The 18,964-nt window shown below is 35.3% G+C and overlaps 1 protein-coding gene across 2 annotated transcripts in view; it reads right to left on the bottom strand.

Annotated features, from left to right (window-relative positions):
- Positions 1–788: 788 nt before the first annotated feature.
- DOCK9 (dedicator of cytokinesis 9) overlaps positions 789–18,964 on the bottom strand; it is a 76,341-nt gene continuing 58,165 nt past the window's right edge. For both annotated transcript variants that reach the window (XM_066545137.1, XM_066545136.1), the window contains exons 40-52: positions 18,682–18,864; positions 17,952–18,065; positions 17,596–17,811; positions 15,855–15,912; positions 14,074–14,180; positions 10,692–10,814; positions 10,230–10,343; positions 8,599–8,745; positions 7,584–7,794; positions 6,648–6,838; positions 4,819–4,919; positions 4,475–4,613; positions 789–2,009 (exon numbers count right to left, since the gene is read on the bottom strand). In XM_066545137.1, coding sequence (XP_066401234.1) covers positions 1,887–2,009; positions 4,475–4,613; positions 4,819–4,919; positions 6,648–6,838; positions 7,584–7,794; positions 8,599–8,745; positions 10,230–10,343; positions 10,692–10,814; positions 14,074–14,180; positions 15,855–15,912; positions 17,596–17,811; positions 17,952–18,065; positions 18,682–18,864 — 1,827 coding nt within the window. In that variant the 3' untranslated portion in view covers positions 789–1,886. The remainder of the gene's footprint in view (positions 2,010–4,474; positions 4,614–4,818; positions 4,920–6,647; positions 6,839–7,583; positions 7,795–8,598; positions 8,746–10,229; positions 10,344–10,691; positions 10,815–14,073; positions 14,181–15,854; positions 15,913–17,595; positions 17,812–17,951; positions 18,066–18,681; positions 18,865–18,964) is intronic.

Genomic DNA, 18,964 nt, shown 5'->3' on the forward strand with positions numbered 1-18,964 from the left:
CCAAGTGAGGTCTCAGTGCAAAAGGGAAACTGTCAGTTCTGTTCCCAAGGCAAAGCGGAAAAAGTCAGAAAAAATGAGGCAATTAAAAAAGCAATCGTGATACAATAGCTCTTAATACATGGATACAGAAGTCTTCCTGAGTGGCAAAACAGCTTTACAGGATATATTCTATATTCTCCCAATAATGAAACACCTTTTGAGGTAGGTGTTCCTACACCTATTTCCACAGATGAACAGAGGTGTGAAGCATTTAGGGCAGAGGAGAAGAAAATGCCTCTTACAGCACTGTGAGTTCACTCTTTTTTTCCTCTTGAGGGAAAGAATTTTAAACAATGAGAAATTTTGTTTCAGAAATATAGAGAAAGCAGAGTATTTGCAGCATTTCACTGCCAAGATCAGCTGCTTTAGAAAAAACCTTTGATGAGTAATGGCAACATATGTGTTTCACACTGTGATACAGAAAAATGACAGCAAACCTTATGTCATAAATAAAAGATGATTTCTACTGCCATGTGATGAAAAGTTTTGAAGACATCCTAATACTAACTGTTCTGGTGAATAACAACCTGTAGTTACAGTAACATGGTACTAGAGTGAAATGCAAGGGACTCAAAACTGATGTCTCAACTAATATTTTAATTGCCTTTACTGACAAGGAATATGAAATAAGACCTACAAGTGTCTGCATCTCATACCCAGGATGCAAAAAGGCATTTTTTAAATTCAAGCTTTTGTTTTTCCAAAATGTCAGGGGTGAATCTAAAACAAAAAAACGCAGCACACAGTGGGAAAAGTAACTACCTTTTTTCTTTTAATATAGATGTAGTACAGAATGTTTAATTACAGCAGGACAGTGCTTCCAGTTAAATAAAATTAAAAACCTTTATTTTCCCCAAATATAAAATTACTAAATTAATGTCTTAAAAGAATAAGAATATGGAAAAAGCTTTAAATTATACCACCATTTACCACAGTAACCATGATTACCAATTACATACTCCATTGCTTTGGCAAAAAAGATTTTTTAATAACTGCATATAAACCTAACATAGCAAAGACTGTATACATCTTTATATTGCACTTATTTATATACAGGGATAAATGAACTGTAAAGTCTGCATATACTTGGAATGAGCAAATTTTCAAAAGAAACTGAAAGCAGAATGGTAAGAGCAGGTATGAATATTAAAAAAATGCTTAGAAATGTAATACATTTATGTACAGACTGTACGGACTGTATTAACAAACAATATGTACATAACAATTTACTACTATTGATATTTTAGTATAACTCAGTGTTCATTAATACAGACCTTTGGTTGTATTTAGTTGTTCAGTAAGACCTAAGCTCACATACCTCCAAAATGCAACAAGGTATAAAATAAAGCACAACAATTTGCCAAATGGTACAAAAACTACTATTGTCAGTTCCATTAAACCCCAAAAACTAGTGTCTCTGTCTAGCCCCAAAATAGTTCTTGTACTTGGAATCTCTATGTGCCATACACAAAAAGAACACCTGAATGTTACATATCTGCAAAATTACATCCCACAACACTTTTTTTGTAATGTGCAATTCATCTTAATAATACTTTCTAACGAAAAACAGAAGCTAACTTCATAATTTTCCAACACGCATTTCTGCAATGACATTGTGAACACTTTTAAATTTTACCAGCAAGATTAAAAAATATATATGTGTGCCTCCCTTACTCTAAAAGACTATTACCAGTAACTGCTATTTGCTAAGTGTGCTCAGACATTCGTATGAACTACGCAATTTGCATGTGCCCAACATTTAGCTTCGAGGTCATCCTGAGTTTGCACACAAAGAAGCAAATCCACAAACTTCAAAAGAAACAAACATACTTTCCTTTACAAAACAATCATGCAACTGAAGAAGAACTGGGCATCCCGTGAACTGTTGTGCTTGTCGGAGTTCCACTTATGGCGTTGAAAATGTGCAGTGAGTTGGGCATGACACTGGCCTTTTCTTCCACTGGAGTAATCTTAAAATGAAAGACATGTATTTACCAAAATGTTTCAAAATTTATTATTTATGTATTTATTTTTATGTTTCAAAATGGCACGGGCATGTCTAAAACAGCTAACCAATTTCTTGATGTGCTGCTTATCAACTCAACCTCCCAGTACTTTTTCAACTGCACAAAACTTTTTGGAAATGGTTACTCTTTTCAGCCATCTCCTAGACTGAGGAGAAGTTACTTCTCCAATATCAGTTCTCCTAACTTAGGTATTACCCTGTTCTCTGCAGAGGGTGCTTGGACAGTTTCCATCATTCCTCCTGTTAACTTTCAAAAGGAGTTTCATAGTGACAAGAAGCTAACTTTTTGCCCTTTTTTGGTTTTCCTTTTTTTTGACTTAGAGGTATGATTTGAGCATTTCTCACAAAAAGCTATCAAAACACCAAAAAAATTTAATTCTTAACGGCTATAAACAAATTGACACTAAAATTAGAAATACCATAAAAAAGGAATTATATAAAGATTAGACAAACTAATAGAACAGAAGTAGAGAAAACTAATTACCATCCCATCTGATCATATTGGCAAGCAGCAGAGGAGAAAAAAAAAATCTGGTAAGATTCTTTTATGCATTTTTATCACAAATTTTTTGCATTTGTTAAGACCTTGTATGGTTACATTACAGCTAATAGTTTATTCAGTGATGCAAAGCTCTTTTTCCCAAAACAGCAATAGGCAGATACATAAAGGAGACATTTAAAAAGATTTAAGTGAAGACCTTCATGTTTCTAAGCCTTCAGGGGAATTATCAGTCTAATTGAAAAAAACCCAAAACCCTAAAGCAAAACCACCAACAACATGGCATGTTTTAATTATGTACAACTAATTACATTTGTATAAGAACACAGTAGTAGGCTTATAGTATATATTACTGCAGTCAGTGCTGTACTTTCATATTCTGTTCACAGTATCTTAAGGATATCAGTTGTTTGTCGAAATGTAAACCAAGAGAAGTAGGGGCAATGTGATTTACATCTGAAGTTCCAGGACATGCTTTTTCTTATCACCAATCTTTGGAAACTTACACATGTCAGCATTTTTTTAAACATCTACATCTTCCACTGACTTCAAAGTAGTTTTTCTTCTGTAGAAATTTTCATTATATTCTTTTACACATTTTTTATGACAGGGAAATGCTAATCTTGCATTTATCATTAAATTCTTTGACCAAAACACTTGCCTCTCCTTTCCAAAGGGGTATTCTGTATTGCTGTCTAATTCTCTCATGTACCTTGTTCATCTCAATCAGCTTTCCAATCAGTTATCCTCCATTCCAAATCCTCCTCTGCTTATCAATAAATCACATTGAAATATAGTCCAACCATGCCACTTCTGCTAGCTAAACAAATTCTTTTTCTGTTCCACAAATCTTTCAAAACTGTTTTCTTCTATTACTGTTTTTAATTAAAAAAACAAACCCAACCACATAATTCTGGAATGGTATCACTTCCTATAAATTTTGGTTCACAATGTCTCCTATTGATGGTAGTTAAAGAGTTATGTCATAAGCTCTTTTCTGTGACAGGATTTCAAAATAGGTGAAGGAAAATAAAGCCAATGTGCTTCATCATAATTATATAATATCACACATCATAATTATATAATATCACAGAGCTACTCAGAAGACAGCACCTGAGAAACCACATTGGGAAATAATGGAAAGCAAGAAAGCATGTGAAGTGGGCTTTAGACATGTGGCACATTTTTGAACAGAAAAAAAGTTCCCCTAAAAGTTTTGGGTACCATCTAAGCAAAGGCTGAACAAAGGCAAATCTCTCTTAAGAATTATAAACCATTCAATGTTTCTGGAAAAAGGTTATAAAAGTAACAGTGGATGAAAGAAAACAGGGCTGAAGTGATGAATATGATGAATAGAAATGTCAAGCATGCAGGGATCAAGAACTTCAGCTCTTCCTATCCTCCTGGAAATAATATCTTTGCCTTTGAACTCATGAGACATTTCTACCATGGAACCCAGATGCAAAGGCTGAGTGGTACATCTCACTCCACTAAAGTTCTGGTTTTCTTTCCCCACATATTTCTAGCTTGTCAGTATTGGACTTCCCTCAAGAAGATGTATTGGAATACCTCTTGAAAGACATGTAACTCTTTGTTGCAAAAGCAATTATTTATACCTCTAAAATCAATGAAGAAAGGGCTAAACTTGCAGATCATACTTATTAATTTCAAGACAGTTGTTTTATCTTTATTGTAGTCTTCCTTGCCTACAAAAAAACCAGGCTGGTGCCAAGGAAATACACAAGCAAAAAAAATGAAGGTCCACAATTTCATGACAGGCTTATACTCTGATAGAAAGAATAAAAAGAAACAATCATTTTGTGTAAAGCATCTCATACATTTCCCCTACTCTTTTCACATTATAGTTACATTCTGAATGATAATATGCATAATTTAATTTCAGCACATACTTGTTCATGCATTATTTCAGAAAGCTCTTTTGCCATTTCTCTGTAGTTTGCCTTCATTTCTTCTTGGTATTCCAACTGATCTTCCTTTATCAGTCGTTCATTTACACCCAGAGCATGCCCACAGGCTTCAACAAATTGCCTGATTTGGAGAAAATAAGAAAGTTCTCAAACAGAAATCCAAATGATTGATTTAAAATGTCAGCTTAAAGTATGTTATTAATGGATCAGAACACTTTAAAAGTTGAAAGTTTCAAAAAGAATTTTTATGAGTCTTGGGAAAAAGGTCCATTTTTTTTTTCCCCTCTCCCCCATCCCCAAGAAATCCCAAACCTTCCATGCCATACCTAAAAACTTCTTTTAGGAGCTTTACTTTATTGTCTGGATATCTTTTGGTGTTAGTGTCATCTAAGAAAGCTCTTGCATATGCTAATGGACCAGCATTAACCTAAAAAAGAACAAGAATTTAAAAACAGTCAGATATCTGACATACTGTCTTAGCAATAACAGGTGCTACAGGCATCTATTGCATTTGATTTTCTTATGAGAATACATTGATTTCTAAAAAGCTGGACTCAGAAAACAAGAAAACTACTCAAGATGGAGCATTAAAGCAGGAGAGGTTCTCCAGTGCTATAAACCTGTCCTGGCACAAAGAAACCACTTCAATGATGTGGCAAAGTAACTGCAGATATTGCCAATCTGTCATCTCTGTTATGAAATGAGGGTGGGAAAATGAGCTAACCTACTACTGTTTGGTCTGTGTATCTATTGAAAACAGATTTGCAAGCTGAGAATTCTCCAAAAACCTGCACAAGTTTAACTGTGCTCTTAGGGCAGCTACAGGAGAAGTGGTTTTAGTGACTTATGACTCATCCTTATTATTTCTTCATATTATCAACAAGAGCCTCTCCCTTCTCATCCCATAATACTAGCTTACAACTTACTGATTCTGGAACCTTGGTTTGGTTTTTTTTCCGTTTTCTGCTGAATGAGACAGCTGGTCATATCAGATGACTGAACAGTTCCTTTGTTTCCAATCAATTTAAAATAATAGAGCAGCACATTTGTCACTGCATTTTTGAAGATCCTTTTCATACTGACTTGTACATGCTACACCTGTAGTAAACCCCACAGATTTAGGAAAAGCACCGTGGAGGATCTGAATAATAGGAATGCTGAGGCACCAAAGAAGTTCCTGTCTCCATGGACATCTGCCCCATAGCCTATCTCTGTTACCCTATAAGGCAATGTCATTTTAACCCTTAACTATTGGTCATTTATGGATACCCCTAAACCTTTACTATTGGTCAAGTTTGGATCCTGTCCAACCCTGTAAAAGAAGCATGCTGTACCCCATTAGTCAGAAGAAGAGCTGTCACTGGGAACCTTCACGGACCTCCCCGAATAAAGCCATCTCCGTGGAACAGCCTGCGCCTCTCCTTCTCCTCTCTCTCCATCTGCTGCAGCCTCAAGCCAAGGGCAAACTTACCTAGCAAGCAGGGCTGAAATCCTAAGAGCTTGCCTTCACTACAAGAGCTGAGAATCACTGAGCTTGCCAGGGGTTTGACCCGCGGCGTTGGCATGAGCGAGCTTCGGGCACCCGGTCCCCACTTGGGGACTGAGCTCCTGAGCCCTACTGCTCTGCCTTATGACAAGGCCAATCAGAGGCTTTATTATACACCTGCTTCAGGTACCCCATTCTGGTGAATCTGATGGCTTCCTTATACATTCCACTTCCTGCCTGCCTTAGGCAAAAAGGCACACACAATGAGATTTTCTATGGTTATCTTCTTCCTGTATGTTATCACTCACTCTTTATCTCCATAGGGTTCTTAAAAAAATGTCCTAGACCTACTGTGGGCAAAATATGCTAATTTATCTTCAGGTTTATCTATTATCTTCTAGCAGTTTCAGCTTTACACCAAAATCTGGTGGGGCTTGGAATGCAACATATTCCAGAGATGAATCTTAATTCTTTTGTGCAACTGTCTCTGATCTGAGTTTATATTAAATACTTTTATTTCTTTTCCTATTCATGAAATAACTGCAGAGAGTGAGCATATTTCTGATTTAGGACACTGTTGAATGTGCAGAATAGGAACCAACCATAAAATGCTACTTATATAATTTTTCAAGGACAGAAGCAAATGAAACTTCATGGCAAAGGTCTTACCTGAACACTGACACTTCCCTGTAGCTTCAGCTGCAATTTGATCATATCAACTTCAGCTGAAGAGCAAAGCTGCCTAAGCTCTGCAACTTTTTTACTCATTTCATCAATGGCTACTTCAATGGGGTTTAAATCAGTGTGGTGCTGGTACATCACTGGAATGCGCTTTTTCACATATGGGAAACAATGTATGGCTGTGGACAGAAACAAGTTTAACACAGTCAGGAGAAGATTTTTTTAATAAGGTGTGCTTTGAGAGAATCTTACGCTAAAATCTCATTTTGATGTAATCAGCTGCCCAATTTAATAACTTATATAATTAGAAATACTACCAAATTGACGGGGAAGCAAGACGCTGAAATGTAAATATGCACAGTCTTACATGCATTACAGCAAAGAAAGATCACTATCATTATTGCTACCAATAACCACCAGAAATAAACCACTGGAACTTAATTTATAGGAGAACACTGAAAAGAATTGCTTAACATTCACAAATCTCAAAGAAGAGAAGAAACAAAAATAGCAAAGCTGTATTTTCTACTTCCTCACAAGTACTGGCTATAGACAGCTATAAAGTCACTTCTTCTTATAAAGTCATTTTATTATTATAAAGTCACTTATTTGTTTTTATAACTATATTAATACAGAAACTCATACTTAACAGAGACAAAACACAAAATAGTCTTTTTCTAAGAAAAAGGAAAGCCAGAGTCCAGATTCAGAATTCTGAAAGCTTAAGGAAAAGGAGATAATAATTTTGAGGATTCCTCACTGAAGAAATCAACCTGAAAAACCTAGTTGTGGCCAAAAATATGAAAAGGATTTTAGCTGATAGCTATAAAGCACTTAGTTAAGTGAAATGAAAAAACCCATACAGAACAATATTAGACCATTTGAACTAATGCTTCCAGTGAAAGCATTCCATTCCATCAGTACCTGTCAAAATAGTCCTTCGCTTACACTGCTCTTCTACTCCTCCTTGTCTTTTACCACCTTGAGTAAAAGGCATCTCAAACATGAAGCGACGAATGTTATGTGTCCTTTCAAAATCTGTCTTTCTTTCCTGCAGCTCCTTTTCTTCAAAGTATGGAATTACATGTGTAACTTGAATATAAGCATATTTTGAATCTAAATCCTTAGGATTTACCTTAAAAAGAGGACAAAAAAAATCAAATAGCTACATTGTGAATAAAGTGGATCTAATAGTAGTCACACAACTTCCAGAAATTAAATTTGGTCTCTTAACCTCTTAATTATTGAAAACATGGGAAATGTTCATGCTTTCACAGGGGTTTCCTGTATTCAGTTTTTAACTATTAGGAAGAAAGACAGCCAGATGCATTACAGTGCACTGTGGATTTTTTGGTTTGTTTGGTTTTTGGAGGTTTTTTAACCGCTCATGATTATAAAACCCAGCCCTTTCATCAAGTCCTCCTCTCCTTTTAAAATTCCAATATTGAAATGCCCACCGTTGCTGCACTTAAAGGCCAAAATGCACAGAAATTTTTGAATCAAGGATTCAAAAGGATCCTTATCAAGGAACAAAAAGAGACATGAAATTATACTATGAGGAAGTCACCATAAAGTCTAAGGGTGAGGAGAAAATCACCATAAAGTCTAAGGTGTGGAAAAGGGAAGAACTTCCAAAGAATGATTGTGCATGAATGCACAAGAAATATAGCTAAAGTTAACCCAGAATAAGATCATAATCCAAATTTGTTCTAAGATACAATTACTGTTTTGAGAGGTAACACTACAGAAATTAAGCTTTTTGGTTGCTCTAAAAAGCATACTTAGGAGAGATAACATTCCTCTCATGCCTTTCCAACAGCAGAGCTTTAGATGCAGATGCTTTGTGCCAAATGAGTAACAGCCAGTGAGCTCACAGTATTTCAAGTAAACTAGTGAAAGCAGTATATTATAATTTTTTTAGAGAGAATAAAGTTCATACTTTGCCAGAATCCTGAATCATTTTGACATTTTCAGCTCCAAATTTGTCAGAGTAGAGTTTCTGGAGTCTTTGGGAAATTTCTGAAAGAGGTGTGAGTTTAGGCTCTTTATAGATATACTCCTTTCCATCTTCATCCTCAAAGAAACCCTGTAAAAAATAGAGTAATCAAAATCTTGGGGAATAAAACATAAGGGAAATTACTAAGATGGATATAATGTGTGTGGTTCAAAGGAAATATAAACATTTAACATTAGTATTCAAGCAAACAGACAGAAATTAAAATCTAAGTAAAAAGATTTTCTAAGAGAATAAAAAAAAACAGAAAAATGTAATTCTCTACTACAACATGAGCGAAAGATAATGGAAACACAGAGTTTAAATTTTAAAAGTTTGTAGCAATTCTATGGTGTGACAAGCCTTTGAGATAAGTTTCTTTCACTTTTACTTAAAAGTGAACTTGCAGCACTGTTTCACTTGCCAAAATTGGTAGTCTTGCCCAACAGGACTATCTGTTTCACAACTGACTATTTTGGCAGAAGTTTACATTAAAATAATCTGAAATTTTTCCTTAGGTACTTATAAAAAATTAATTCCACAAGATAAAATATAATTATGCAAAGATCTTAATTTTATGATGTACTATTGGTATTTACTTTTTTATTTTATTACACACAGTACTGTTTTTAAAACCACACCTAAATGCACAACACATGGAAAGTGAAACAGTTCGTTGGTTTAAAACAACAAGCCATGTTGAGTTCATGTTTGAAACCAGAAAATAAATATTTTTTGTCATAAACAAAACAGACAAAATAGAAAAGCACAACATATCATGTATAAACACAGGCTAGATTGACAAAAATACCCACACCAAACTAAGGTGAAATGCAGTAGTAGGTACTGCATTGCTTGCTTTGTAAGCAGTTACTGTAATTACCTCAACATCTGTCTCACTGTCTGTAAACTGGTATTGCTATAAAGTCATAAAAGACAACAGAATACATGTGAAATTATACTGCTCAGAGTATTTTACAATTCTCCATGCTCAGCTGGACAATTAAGCAACTGGGCTATGCATGTAGATAGTGTTTTACTGGATACTGCGTGATACCATAGGGATACAGAGGCATTCTAGACACGGACCAGAGGATGTGAAGCTGCCCAATACACAGCCAGAACTTTGGTTTGAAGCATGCAATACTGATGCATAGAAAAGAGTGATCTGTTCTCTAAATGGAACTTGATGTTACTTTTGGACTTGCAATGGCTATTAATGCATACCAATCTAAGAAGCAGCCTTGCAAACCACACCGTAGCACTACAGACATTAAGTCAATGCATCACTAAAAACTGACATTACAGAAAACTTACCGCTGCCTTAAGGTAGTAAACAAAAGAAGAAAAAAGGAAAAAAGGCAAAAAAATTTACTGAGGAAAATTATAAGAATTTTACTGGAATTGATAAATGTTTTAAAAATAATTTACTGATGGTGTTTCTTTCTTTCATACAGAACACATTCCTTGTGCTTTTTATGTCATGGTATCAATACAGATGATGAAAGAGTAAACCTTGTACAATAAATTCAGGTTTTTCTCACTGCATAGAGCAAGCCAGTGAAAGGAGCACTCACTTGTCCAAAGAATGCTACCCTGAAATAAGTCCCCAGCAGCCTCTTGCCTGTATGCATAACTTCAGTAACTTTGCTGTATGCTCGATGAAGGGTGTCATATAAGTGAGCAAGCCTCTAAAAGCAAAAGAAAACAATAATGAGGGAGAAGAACAAAGCACAACTTTCCTATCTTAAAATAATAAATTATGCCCTTGTAGCCAGTAACAACAGAAAACATTCTTTTATTGAATGGTAGTATCAGGTTTAGCACTTGTATCAGGATGACAATATGTAAGACTAATTTTTAATTATTTATATTTAAAGAAAAAAAATTATTTAAAACTAAAACAAACATTTCAACACATTCAAATTTCAGTTACAATTTCAATACTCTTATTATGTGATGTACAATGTGTCATGCAGTTAGACTTGAAAATTCAGGGTTTTTTTCTTGCTCAAATTTACTTTTGATGAATTAAGTACCTCAAAATCTCTCCGTTTTTCATAAATGGGAATTATAAGCTTATATATATCAGCAATGAGTTCATAGCGTTCTGCCTTCCAGAGTCCATCAGCACACTGCTCCAACAATTCCATCAGCACATCCTAGATTTGGATACACATTTGAAAGTGTAAAACAATTCAGTACTCATCAAAAGCACAGCAAATTATTATACCAAAATTCTTCCCAGTGAAAAGGGAAATCTTGCCTCAAAACAGAATTATGTACACTTTGTAATTTAAGTTATTGTAGCAATCAAAAAATGCTAAAAGGAAACAAAACAAGACAGAATGGTCTGAGTTTACACACATACTCCTTGTATTTACAAACAGCATGTTGCTTTTATATATTCTTGAAAGTTCTTTGGACCTTCTTCTACCACTCTTGCATCACAGTGGTGAAGCCAGAAGCTGGAAAAGTTCCTTTCATGCTTAGAAGCTACTCTATTCCACCTTCCCTTTGGAAGAGGACTAAGTCAGCTTTAAGACATCACTAAGAAAATCAATTTTTAACACTGAGAGCACAGACTAAAGAATGGTACCCTTATCCCTTATCCTGTAAAACACCTTAAAATATTTCCTCCTTTCCCCCAGTCATTATGGGGCTGTACAGACTCCTCAGTACCTCCATTCTCAGCAGCCAAGTGGTGACAGACCAGTGTCACTGCTGGACCACAAGGGCTGTCCACAAACACTGGTTTATGACACAAATCTTAATTCAGACACCAGAGGGCATCCAGATGTAGAAAAGTAAAATTTTGTTTACAAAAGGAAAAGAACATGAAGAGCACAAGCTTCAAGTGGGAGAGCTGATAGGAAGGAGCAAAAGAACACAATCTTTTTTGAGCCACATGTCTCAATATTTATCTATTCTCAAGGGAAAAGTTCTTTTCCATATATGCAATGTATGCACCTTGACACCTGTGAGCACAGCTTCTTGCTCTTAGTGGTGCTTTTCTTGGAAAAGTCTGATTCTGGACTGGACTTCTTCCAGTTTGTTGACACCTGTCTTGACTTTTGGGGGTCAGTGCTGGACACAAGGTTAGAGATGGGGTTCCACAAATGCCAGCATAAAAGGGAAAAAACCCCCTTCCCTCTGCTTCTTGAGTCAATCCTCTCAAACACATCACAACCTGCATTGGCTTTTGTTTCCACAAAGCCACGCTGATGATTCCCATTCAACAGGCACTCCACTAGAACTTCCAGGTCCTTCTGCAGAGCTGCTGCTTGGCCTGTACTGAGATTTTTTTGCTGATTTTTTTTTTTTAAGGTGCAAGGCTTTGCACTTGTCTTTGTACAGCCTTGAGAGGACACTGTGTTCCTGCGAGGCTCCTTTATTTACCCATCTGCAACTCGGGACAATGCCTCTCATGGAATGTCACAGGCAAACAACTGTTTTGATGAAATGCACACAGTAGCCTTGTTAAAAAGCAAAATACCAAACTAAATTTTTGGCTAGCTTAGGTAACTCTGACCTCACACAGAATTCTTTTAAAATGAGAACTAAATTGAGAATCCCAAAATTTCAATTTCTTAAAAATGAGAATCTATGTAAGTCTTAAGAAAAATCTCACTTAATTAGGAAGAGGTTTTATAAACTGGAGAATATGAAAGATATTTTGACCCTTTTAAAAACATGAAGGGATTCTCTTATCCTCCAATACTTGTAAATGCTCCTTTAGAAATTAAAATAACTAGCAAAAAGGGAAATCACTAGTTTTAAGGGAAGAAACTCCACATGGCTTGTTACCATGTATAAGAAGAATTCTCATCAGAGCATCATTTTGCTAAGTACTAGTAAAATACAATTTGAAAGATGTTTCTGCTTTTTGACTTCTGCACCCAATTGACCTCATTTTTTTCTCAGACAATACAGTTCTGCTAACTTATGAACACACTGAGGAAACACTCGATTTATGATATGTTCCTATTCCTGAAGGAAAAGGGCTACCTGTTCTGAAGCACTTCTGAAAGGATTTTCAGAAGCCAAACTGTTCTTCCTTATTGTTACTCTTGTTATTACTATTATTATTTCTCCCCTATTATTACTTTTCCCATGTTTCAGATAACTTTCAGAAGTTATCTGAAAAATAGTACCTTTTTTCAATATTTCATCAGTTAGAGTACTACATGGTTAAGTTTAGAAAGGGTTGCATGCAGGGAAAAATGAAATTTGGCTTGGTTTGATCCTTCTGCAAGCTGTACAGGCTTATATTTTCACTCTTGGCTTACTTCCATTCCACGGAAATACTGAGAGATGGAAATAAATTTGTGTAGGGTTCAATGACCCAGAAAAATCAGTATATTCTTTCTGCAGGGAGTGACTGATGAGAAAAAGAAAAAAGACATTCCAATTTTTTTTTAAAAATGCATAATAATTTAACTCTGACAATGGTCTGGCAGAAAAACAGTGACAGAAATTTCCAACAAAACTTTCCATCAGCAGTAGTCCCTAGAATTCCTGATCTTCTATAACTTAGAGCAGCTTGCATTTTGCTTTGAGTAACATGCTACATTTCACGCTGGATCAGAAGAATCAATGATTTTAAAAAGACAGCACAAAAATTGAAAAAAAAGACAAACCACAAACCAATTTGCACAGTCAAATAATATTGTCATACAGCTTTACCATACACTAATTAAAACACAAAAGAAAAATATTTTTGTTGTACAATTACACTTACAAACCAGAGGGTTTTCCAACATAACTGCTACCAATTGTGGTCTGCTCCTCTCTGCCACAACTATACCATCAAATACAGAGTGCATACATAGCTTTTCAGAAGCAAGATTAATAACATTTTCATATAGGCTGCTTACTAGTAAAATTTACTGTAGAGCTTGCACAGATGGATCAGCAAACACACAAGGAGTGAAACTTAAGCCAGAAAAAACACATGGACACAAGTTTGGTGTCAGTAAAACTACTTTCATTGTTATGGCATATTTGCTTTGGGAAATTGTAAACAGCAGAAAACCAGTGAACACATTTTCATGGTTTCTGATGGAGTAATACTCGAAATCCAAGTCAGTTTTACAAAACAACAGATTTTGCTAACTCTAATAAGTAACCCACATTAGTGTTCATCCTGTCAACTAGAATAAACCCCCAATTTGCTTTTACTCCAAAAGTGGAATAAAAGTTGAGTTGATGTGCTAGCACTATATTTAAAATACATGTCTACAGTAAATTCTCTAAATCTAGGACACCTCACAGAAATTTTTTATTTCAGCTTTAGGGTACAAATAGCAGACCAGAAAACAATTATTGTATCCCTTGTATCAGTAATTCTCCAGACTGAAACATAAAATTTGCAAAAACCCTTCCATGTATGTAAATTTTAACATTTTTATGTTTACTTACTTCATTGAAGTGAACATCTTGCATTCCAACATCCTCCATCATTGAAGCCTCTTCATCTATATTTGGTGTGATTACTCTGAAAGCAGTACAGCCTTGCCTAAACATCCCTGTCATTGAAAAAGAAATAAAGACAAATTTTGTTTTCTCCAGCAGGATAACATTGGGCCATTTTGTGATTCTGGATAAAGCAGAAGCCATGTTTAAATATACCTATCACCAAAAAAAAGGAATAGATCAGCCTCCCACTGCATGATCATAATCTACCCCACCCTAAGTTTAAGGTACTCAAGGTAACTTTTACAGTATTTAATTAAACTGCCATGAAGTTTACTTACTCAACTGGACCTGAGTACAGGGGCAGGACCTGGCACATAATTTTTTCCAGTCTGAACAATATGAATGACATTAACCATCAAAAAATGATCAAGGGATGGCAAACCAGATTATTCAAACACAGAAAACCAGGACAAACTAACAAAATACCAATCTAACTTCCTTTATTAAAAAAAAAAACCAAAACCTTAACAAAAATGGAGTATAGAATGTTCCAACATGAAACCCATGTCTTTTACTCATGCTGTTTAGATATTTTTGATTACATCAGACTGCTGAATTAAGAAAACAGGATTTTCTGTATCAATTAAACCTCAAGGGCAACCAGTAAATATTATGGAAGCTTAAGGATTTGCACATATTTATTTTACAACTCTTCCTACAAAGATTCTTGCTGCTCAATGAGGAGTTCTGACCATCAGAGGTTTTATTGAATGATTGCCTCAAATACAAGGGGCTTTTCCTACCACAGGTAGGAGTTTGACCCTCTACTGAGAGGAACTCAATTTTATATGACAGTATACAAAAATAGCTGAACACCCAAAGGACTCACAAATAAATAGAGACTATCACTAGTTCTCAGGTATCATCAGGCTTTCAACTGGACACTGTAATTTGAATAAGCAGCTTATTTCAGATTTGGTCTCAGAGAAGGTTCTGAAATCACTGGGGCAAAGAAAATAGCCTATCTCACAAGCATTTGGTGAGAAGCACAACAAGAATAGAGATAAGTCATCTTTTACACTCATGATTTTACTTCATTTTGAACTGTCATGCAAAGGCAAAGCTAAAAAGATGCAAACATGAATTTGCCCACAAATCCAAAACACTAGCTCAACATCATAATCAGTTTTAATAGATTCCTGAAATTTTCTTCAAGAGAGCTCTTTTTGTTAATTTAAGTTCTATCTCTCTCTGAAATCCCTGACTGAGAACTCTTCTGATCCTGTAGATGAAAGGTAATTTTCTACCCTATCTCAAGGGTCATCAAACTCCACTTTTACAAAGAGCTGCTGGCAGAATATACCACAACAAGGTGAAACAGCCTGAGCACTATTGTCATTCACTGAACATCTGAAAATTTGTACAAATTTATTTTGACTCCTCTGGCAGTGCCAGATTTCCCTAGAGGTAGTGAGAGACTGTAGAAACAAGAATATTCACAGACAACTTTGCTTTAGAAAGGATCTGATTTGAGCTATTAGCAGCTCTGGTGTAAAATTAAAATTTTTACTTTCCAAAAATTTTGCTTTGCCTTCACCTGAAATGCTGCCCCTTAGATATGCAAGTTTACTCTTAAGCATGTGAGTTTGCTACCGGGTTAGGTCAGAATTTTTTTCCCTAGTGAAAACTGAAATACCTACAACTTCCTCATGGAAATGATTTATTTTCCCAAATTCTAATAAAAATATATTTGAGTACATTACAATAAGGTTTTGAAATCATACCTTTTCGTGTGAGATATTCTGCAACCAGTGCTGCTACATGGACATAGCACATTGCTGCCTAAAACAGAAACAGTACAATCTTTTAAAATACAACTAAAATGGGAATATTAAAAACAAGGTATATATGGAGAGCAACAGTATGAGACAGGTTCTTCAGTTTTCCTTTTTGTTGCTTTGCAGGAGATATTCTATGACTACTGCAAGAATTCTCCACCTTATTTATGTAAAGCAATAACTGTGCAAGTGCATTTACTCCTTCTTAACCAGAGCCCTGAGGGGCATGGACAGCAGCTCACAATCTAAGAGCGACCCTGGGTCACAAATCACAAGGTAGGAACATCATGATATGATAAAAACAAGTGAATCTCTCTTTTGGGGGGAGGTATTTTAAGTGTTAAGCTATTAATGATTCTACTCAACATTTGGTAGCCCTTCTGCTAACCTGTTTTGTCTGCTTTTTGCCTCCTGACCAAGAAAAATGCAGAAGAAACCAGTGACAGGCCATTTGAGAGCAGCAAGAAAGACCTAACCCATGAATGGAATTTGAAGGAATTGGTGCAGTTTGAAAAACAGAAAAAAAAAGAAGAGGGACAGAATCATTTTCAGATATCTGAGATTTTTTATGGATTTGATACTGACCACTTTTCTCCAAAAAAATAAAAAGATTTGACATCCTTATTTTATTAAAAAGGCTTAGGCTTTCAGCAAAGTAACTATCAGTTGAACAGCTCAAATATGGAGGCTGCACAACCTCAAGCAATGAAGGTGAAGGGGTGAAGGAAAAAGGTAAGAATCTGCCAGAAATAAACTCATACTTTATATCAAGTTGAACTTGATGATTTGCAGACATCTTCATCTAGTTGCACAGTCAAAGATTCTAAGATTTTAACAAAAAAATGAGAAACATAACTGAAAAGGACTAAAAGACTTTGTATTCTCAGATAGGTGAAGCTGTTCAGTTCAAAAGACAAGCTAATAACAGAGTAATGTGTATTTCTTCTGTGTTGTTACCATGTAGAAGAAGAGAATTCTAGTACTAAGAACTGAGTTTGGAAGATGGCATCTTCTATTTCTTGGAGATTTTTACTTGCTCATTTTAACAGATGCTTATGAAATGCAATGATTTCATACAAAGCAATTTACTTTCAGATGGAAAAACTTTCTAGAAAGAGACAAAATTAATCTGTATCCAGTTAAAGTGTTAATGTCTCATTACGACATATAACAATCCCCAATTCTGCTAGAACTGACAATTTTAAGAGCACAGTAAAAACAGAAAGCTTTCCTTTTTTCAAATGACACAAAAATTATTTGTCAGTTTTAAGAACATTAGTAGTTTTTTTAGTAAGCAATTTGGAATAAAGTCAAGCTAATTCTGTAAAGGCAAGTGGAGGAGAATTCAAGGAGTGACTTTAAGTGTTTAAACAAGTAATAACAAAGATATTTTTAAGCAAAAGACCTCTCTTCCATGGCTTGAATTGTGCATTCCATTCTTAGTAGTGTGTCAGTTATAGCAGTTAAACATGTTCCTTTCATTAATAATGAGAAATTACTTACAGATGTACTTGGGTAGGACAAAAACTTATCAGCTATTGAAATCAATCCAGCAACAATTCAAAAATTGTTAAAAAAGACTTATTATGTTACATGCTAGCAACTACATATAGTACACTCCCTTTCTAAAAAGATAAGCTTAAGTTTATTACAGAGCTACAACTAATTTGATTTTTTTTCCTCTTACCTCTGAAAGATCTCCATTTTTAACATGGATCCTTGCCATGCTGTCTAACCATGTCTTCCTCAGTTCAGGTGTACTTGCATAGGACTTTGCCAAGCTGTACTGGAGGTCTACAAGCATTTCTGGATCATTCTCATGTTCCTTCATCTGAGCCGTAGCCATCAGCACCGTACGAATCCGTTTGGTTAAATCCTTAACATCAGAAGGGAACGTAGTGTGCTAAAACATGGAAAAGTCAGGTTAACTACTGTGTTTTCCTAGTCATTGCACAACAAAGTGATAAAACATAACTGGAAAAGATGCTGTGAAAGAGTCTTCAAGCATCCTTCCACAGTATGGAAATAGGAATAAAACCAGACCTTAATAATTCTGTCGTTATTGGCACAATTGTTGATGATGGAAAGAGACTGCTGAAATCTAGTTCCTCCAATTCCAACCACATCAGCAATTAACTGGCTTACTGAAATAATAACCTTGACAGAAACAAACATCTTGTTAGAGCATATTTCATTAAATACCCTTGAGATGTACCTCTAAGGCAATTACAAAGGAAGTTTTGTTCTTTTTAATTGAAAAATCATTCTCCTAAATAAAATAATGTTTGGGGATTCTTTTCCAATTACTTGTACAATAACATAGGATAAAACAGGCTTGTGTAAATTCAAGACACATGACTGACTGCTAGGTGAATTAGCCAGAGGTCATTAAACTGGCAAACTACTGCTCCCAGCTTTGTCAAGACACACAAGTTTCAAATTATTTGCACTATTTTAGACTTCTGTGTGCTTGTTGCTGCATTATTTTCCTTCTTCAGATGCAACAGGATACACCATTTAACAAACAAAATAACATCTACAAAACAGAATGTTTGCACTGACAAATAAAATTCATTTCCTACAAAACACAGGGTCATCCAACTGTTTCTAAGTATTTCCTTGTACTGAATATATTTTATGGCCATCTTCTTACTCTTAGTACCAGCCTTGCTTGAACCCCAAATAAATTATTTTAAGTCTATCTGACAGGGCTTTGCACACTGGTGTGCAACTGTGTATCTACAATATTAAAACAAAAAGAAAATATACTAACTTGCAGATGTGTTCGAACAAAAGACTTCTTCCCTGTGTAGTCAAAATTATTTCTCATCAAGAAGTACAGTAACTGGGAAGCTTCATTACGAATTGAACTCAGCTTGGAATTACAGTACTTCAGAATTTCATAGCACAGTGCAGAACACATATCAGCTCTACCTTCATAAAATGTAGAAGGAAACTGAGGAAAAAGAAGAAAACAAAGAATTTATTCATTAAAACGAGGGTCAGATCTTGATAAATTAAGCATGTCAAGAAAAACACAAATATATTCATATCCT

This window comes from Molothrus aeneus, chromosome 2 (genome assembly GCF_037042795.1).
Source record: "Molothrus aeneus isolate 106 chromosome 2, BPBGC_Maene_1.0, whole genome shotgun sequence".
Classification (NCBI taxonomy): Eukaryota; Metazoa; Chordata; class Aves; order Passeriformes; family Icteridae; genus Molothrus; species Molothrus aeneus.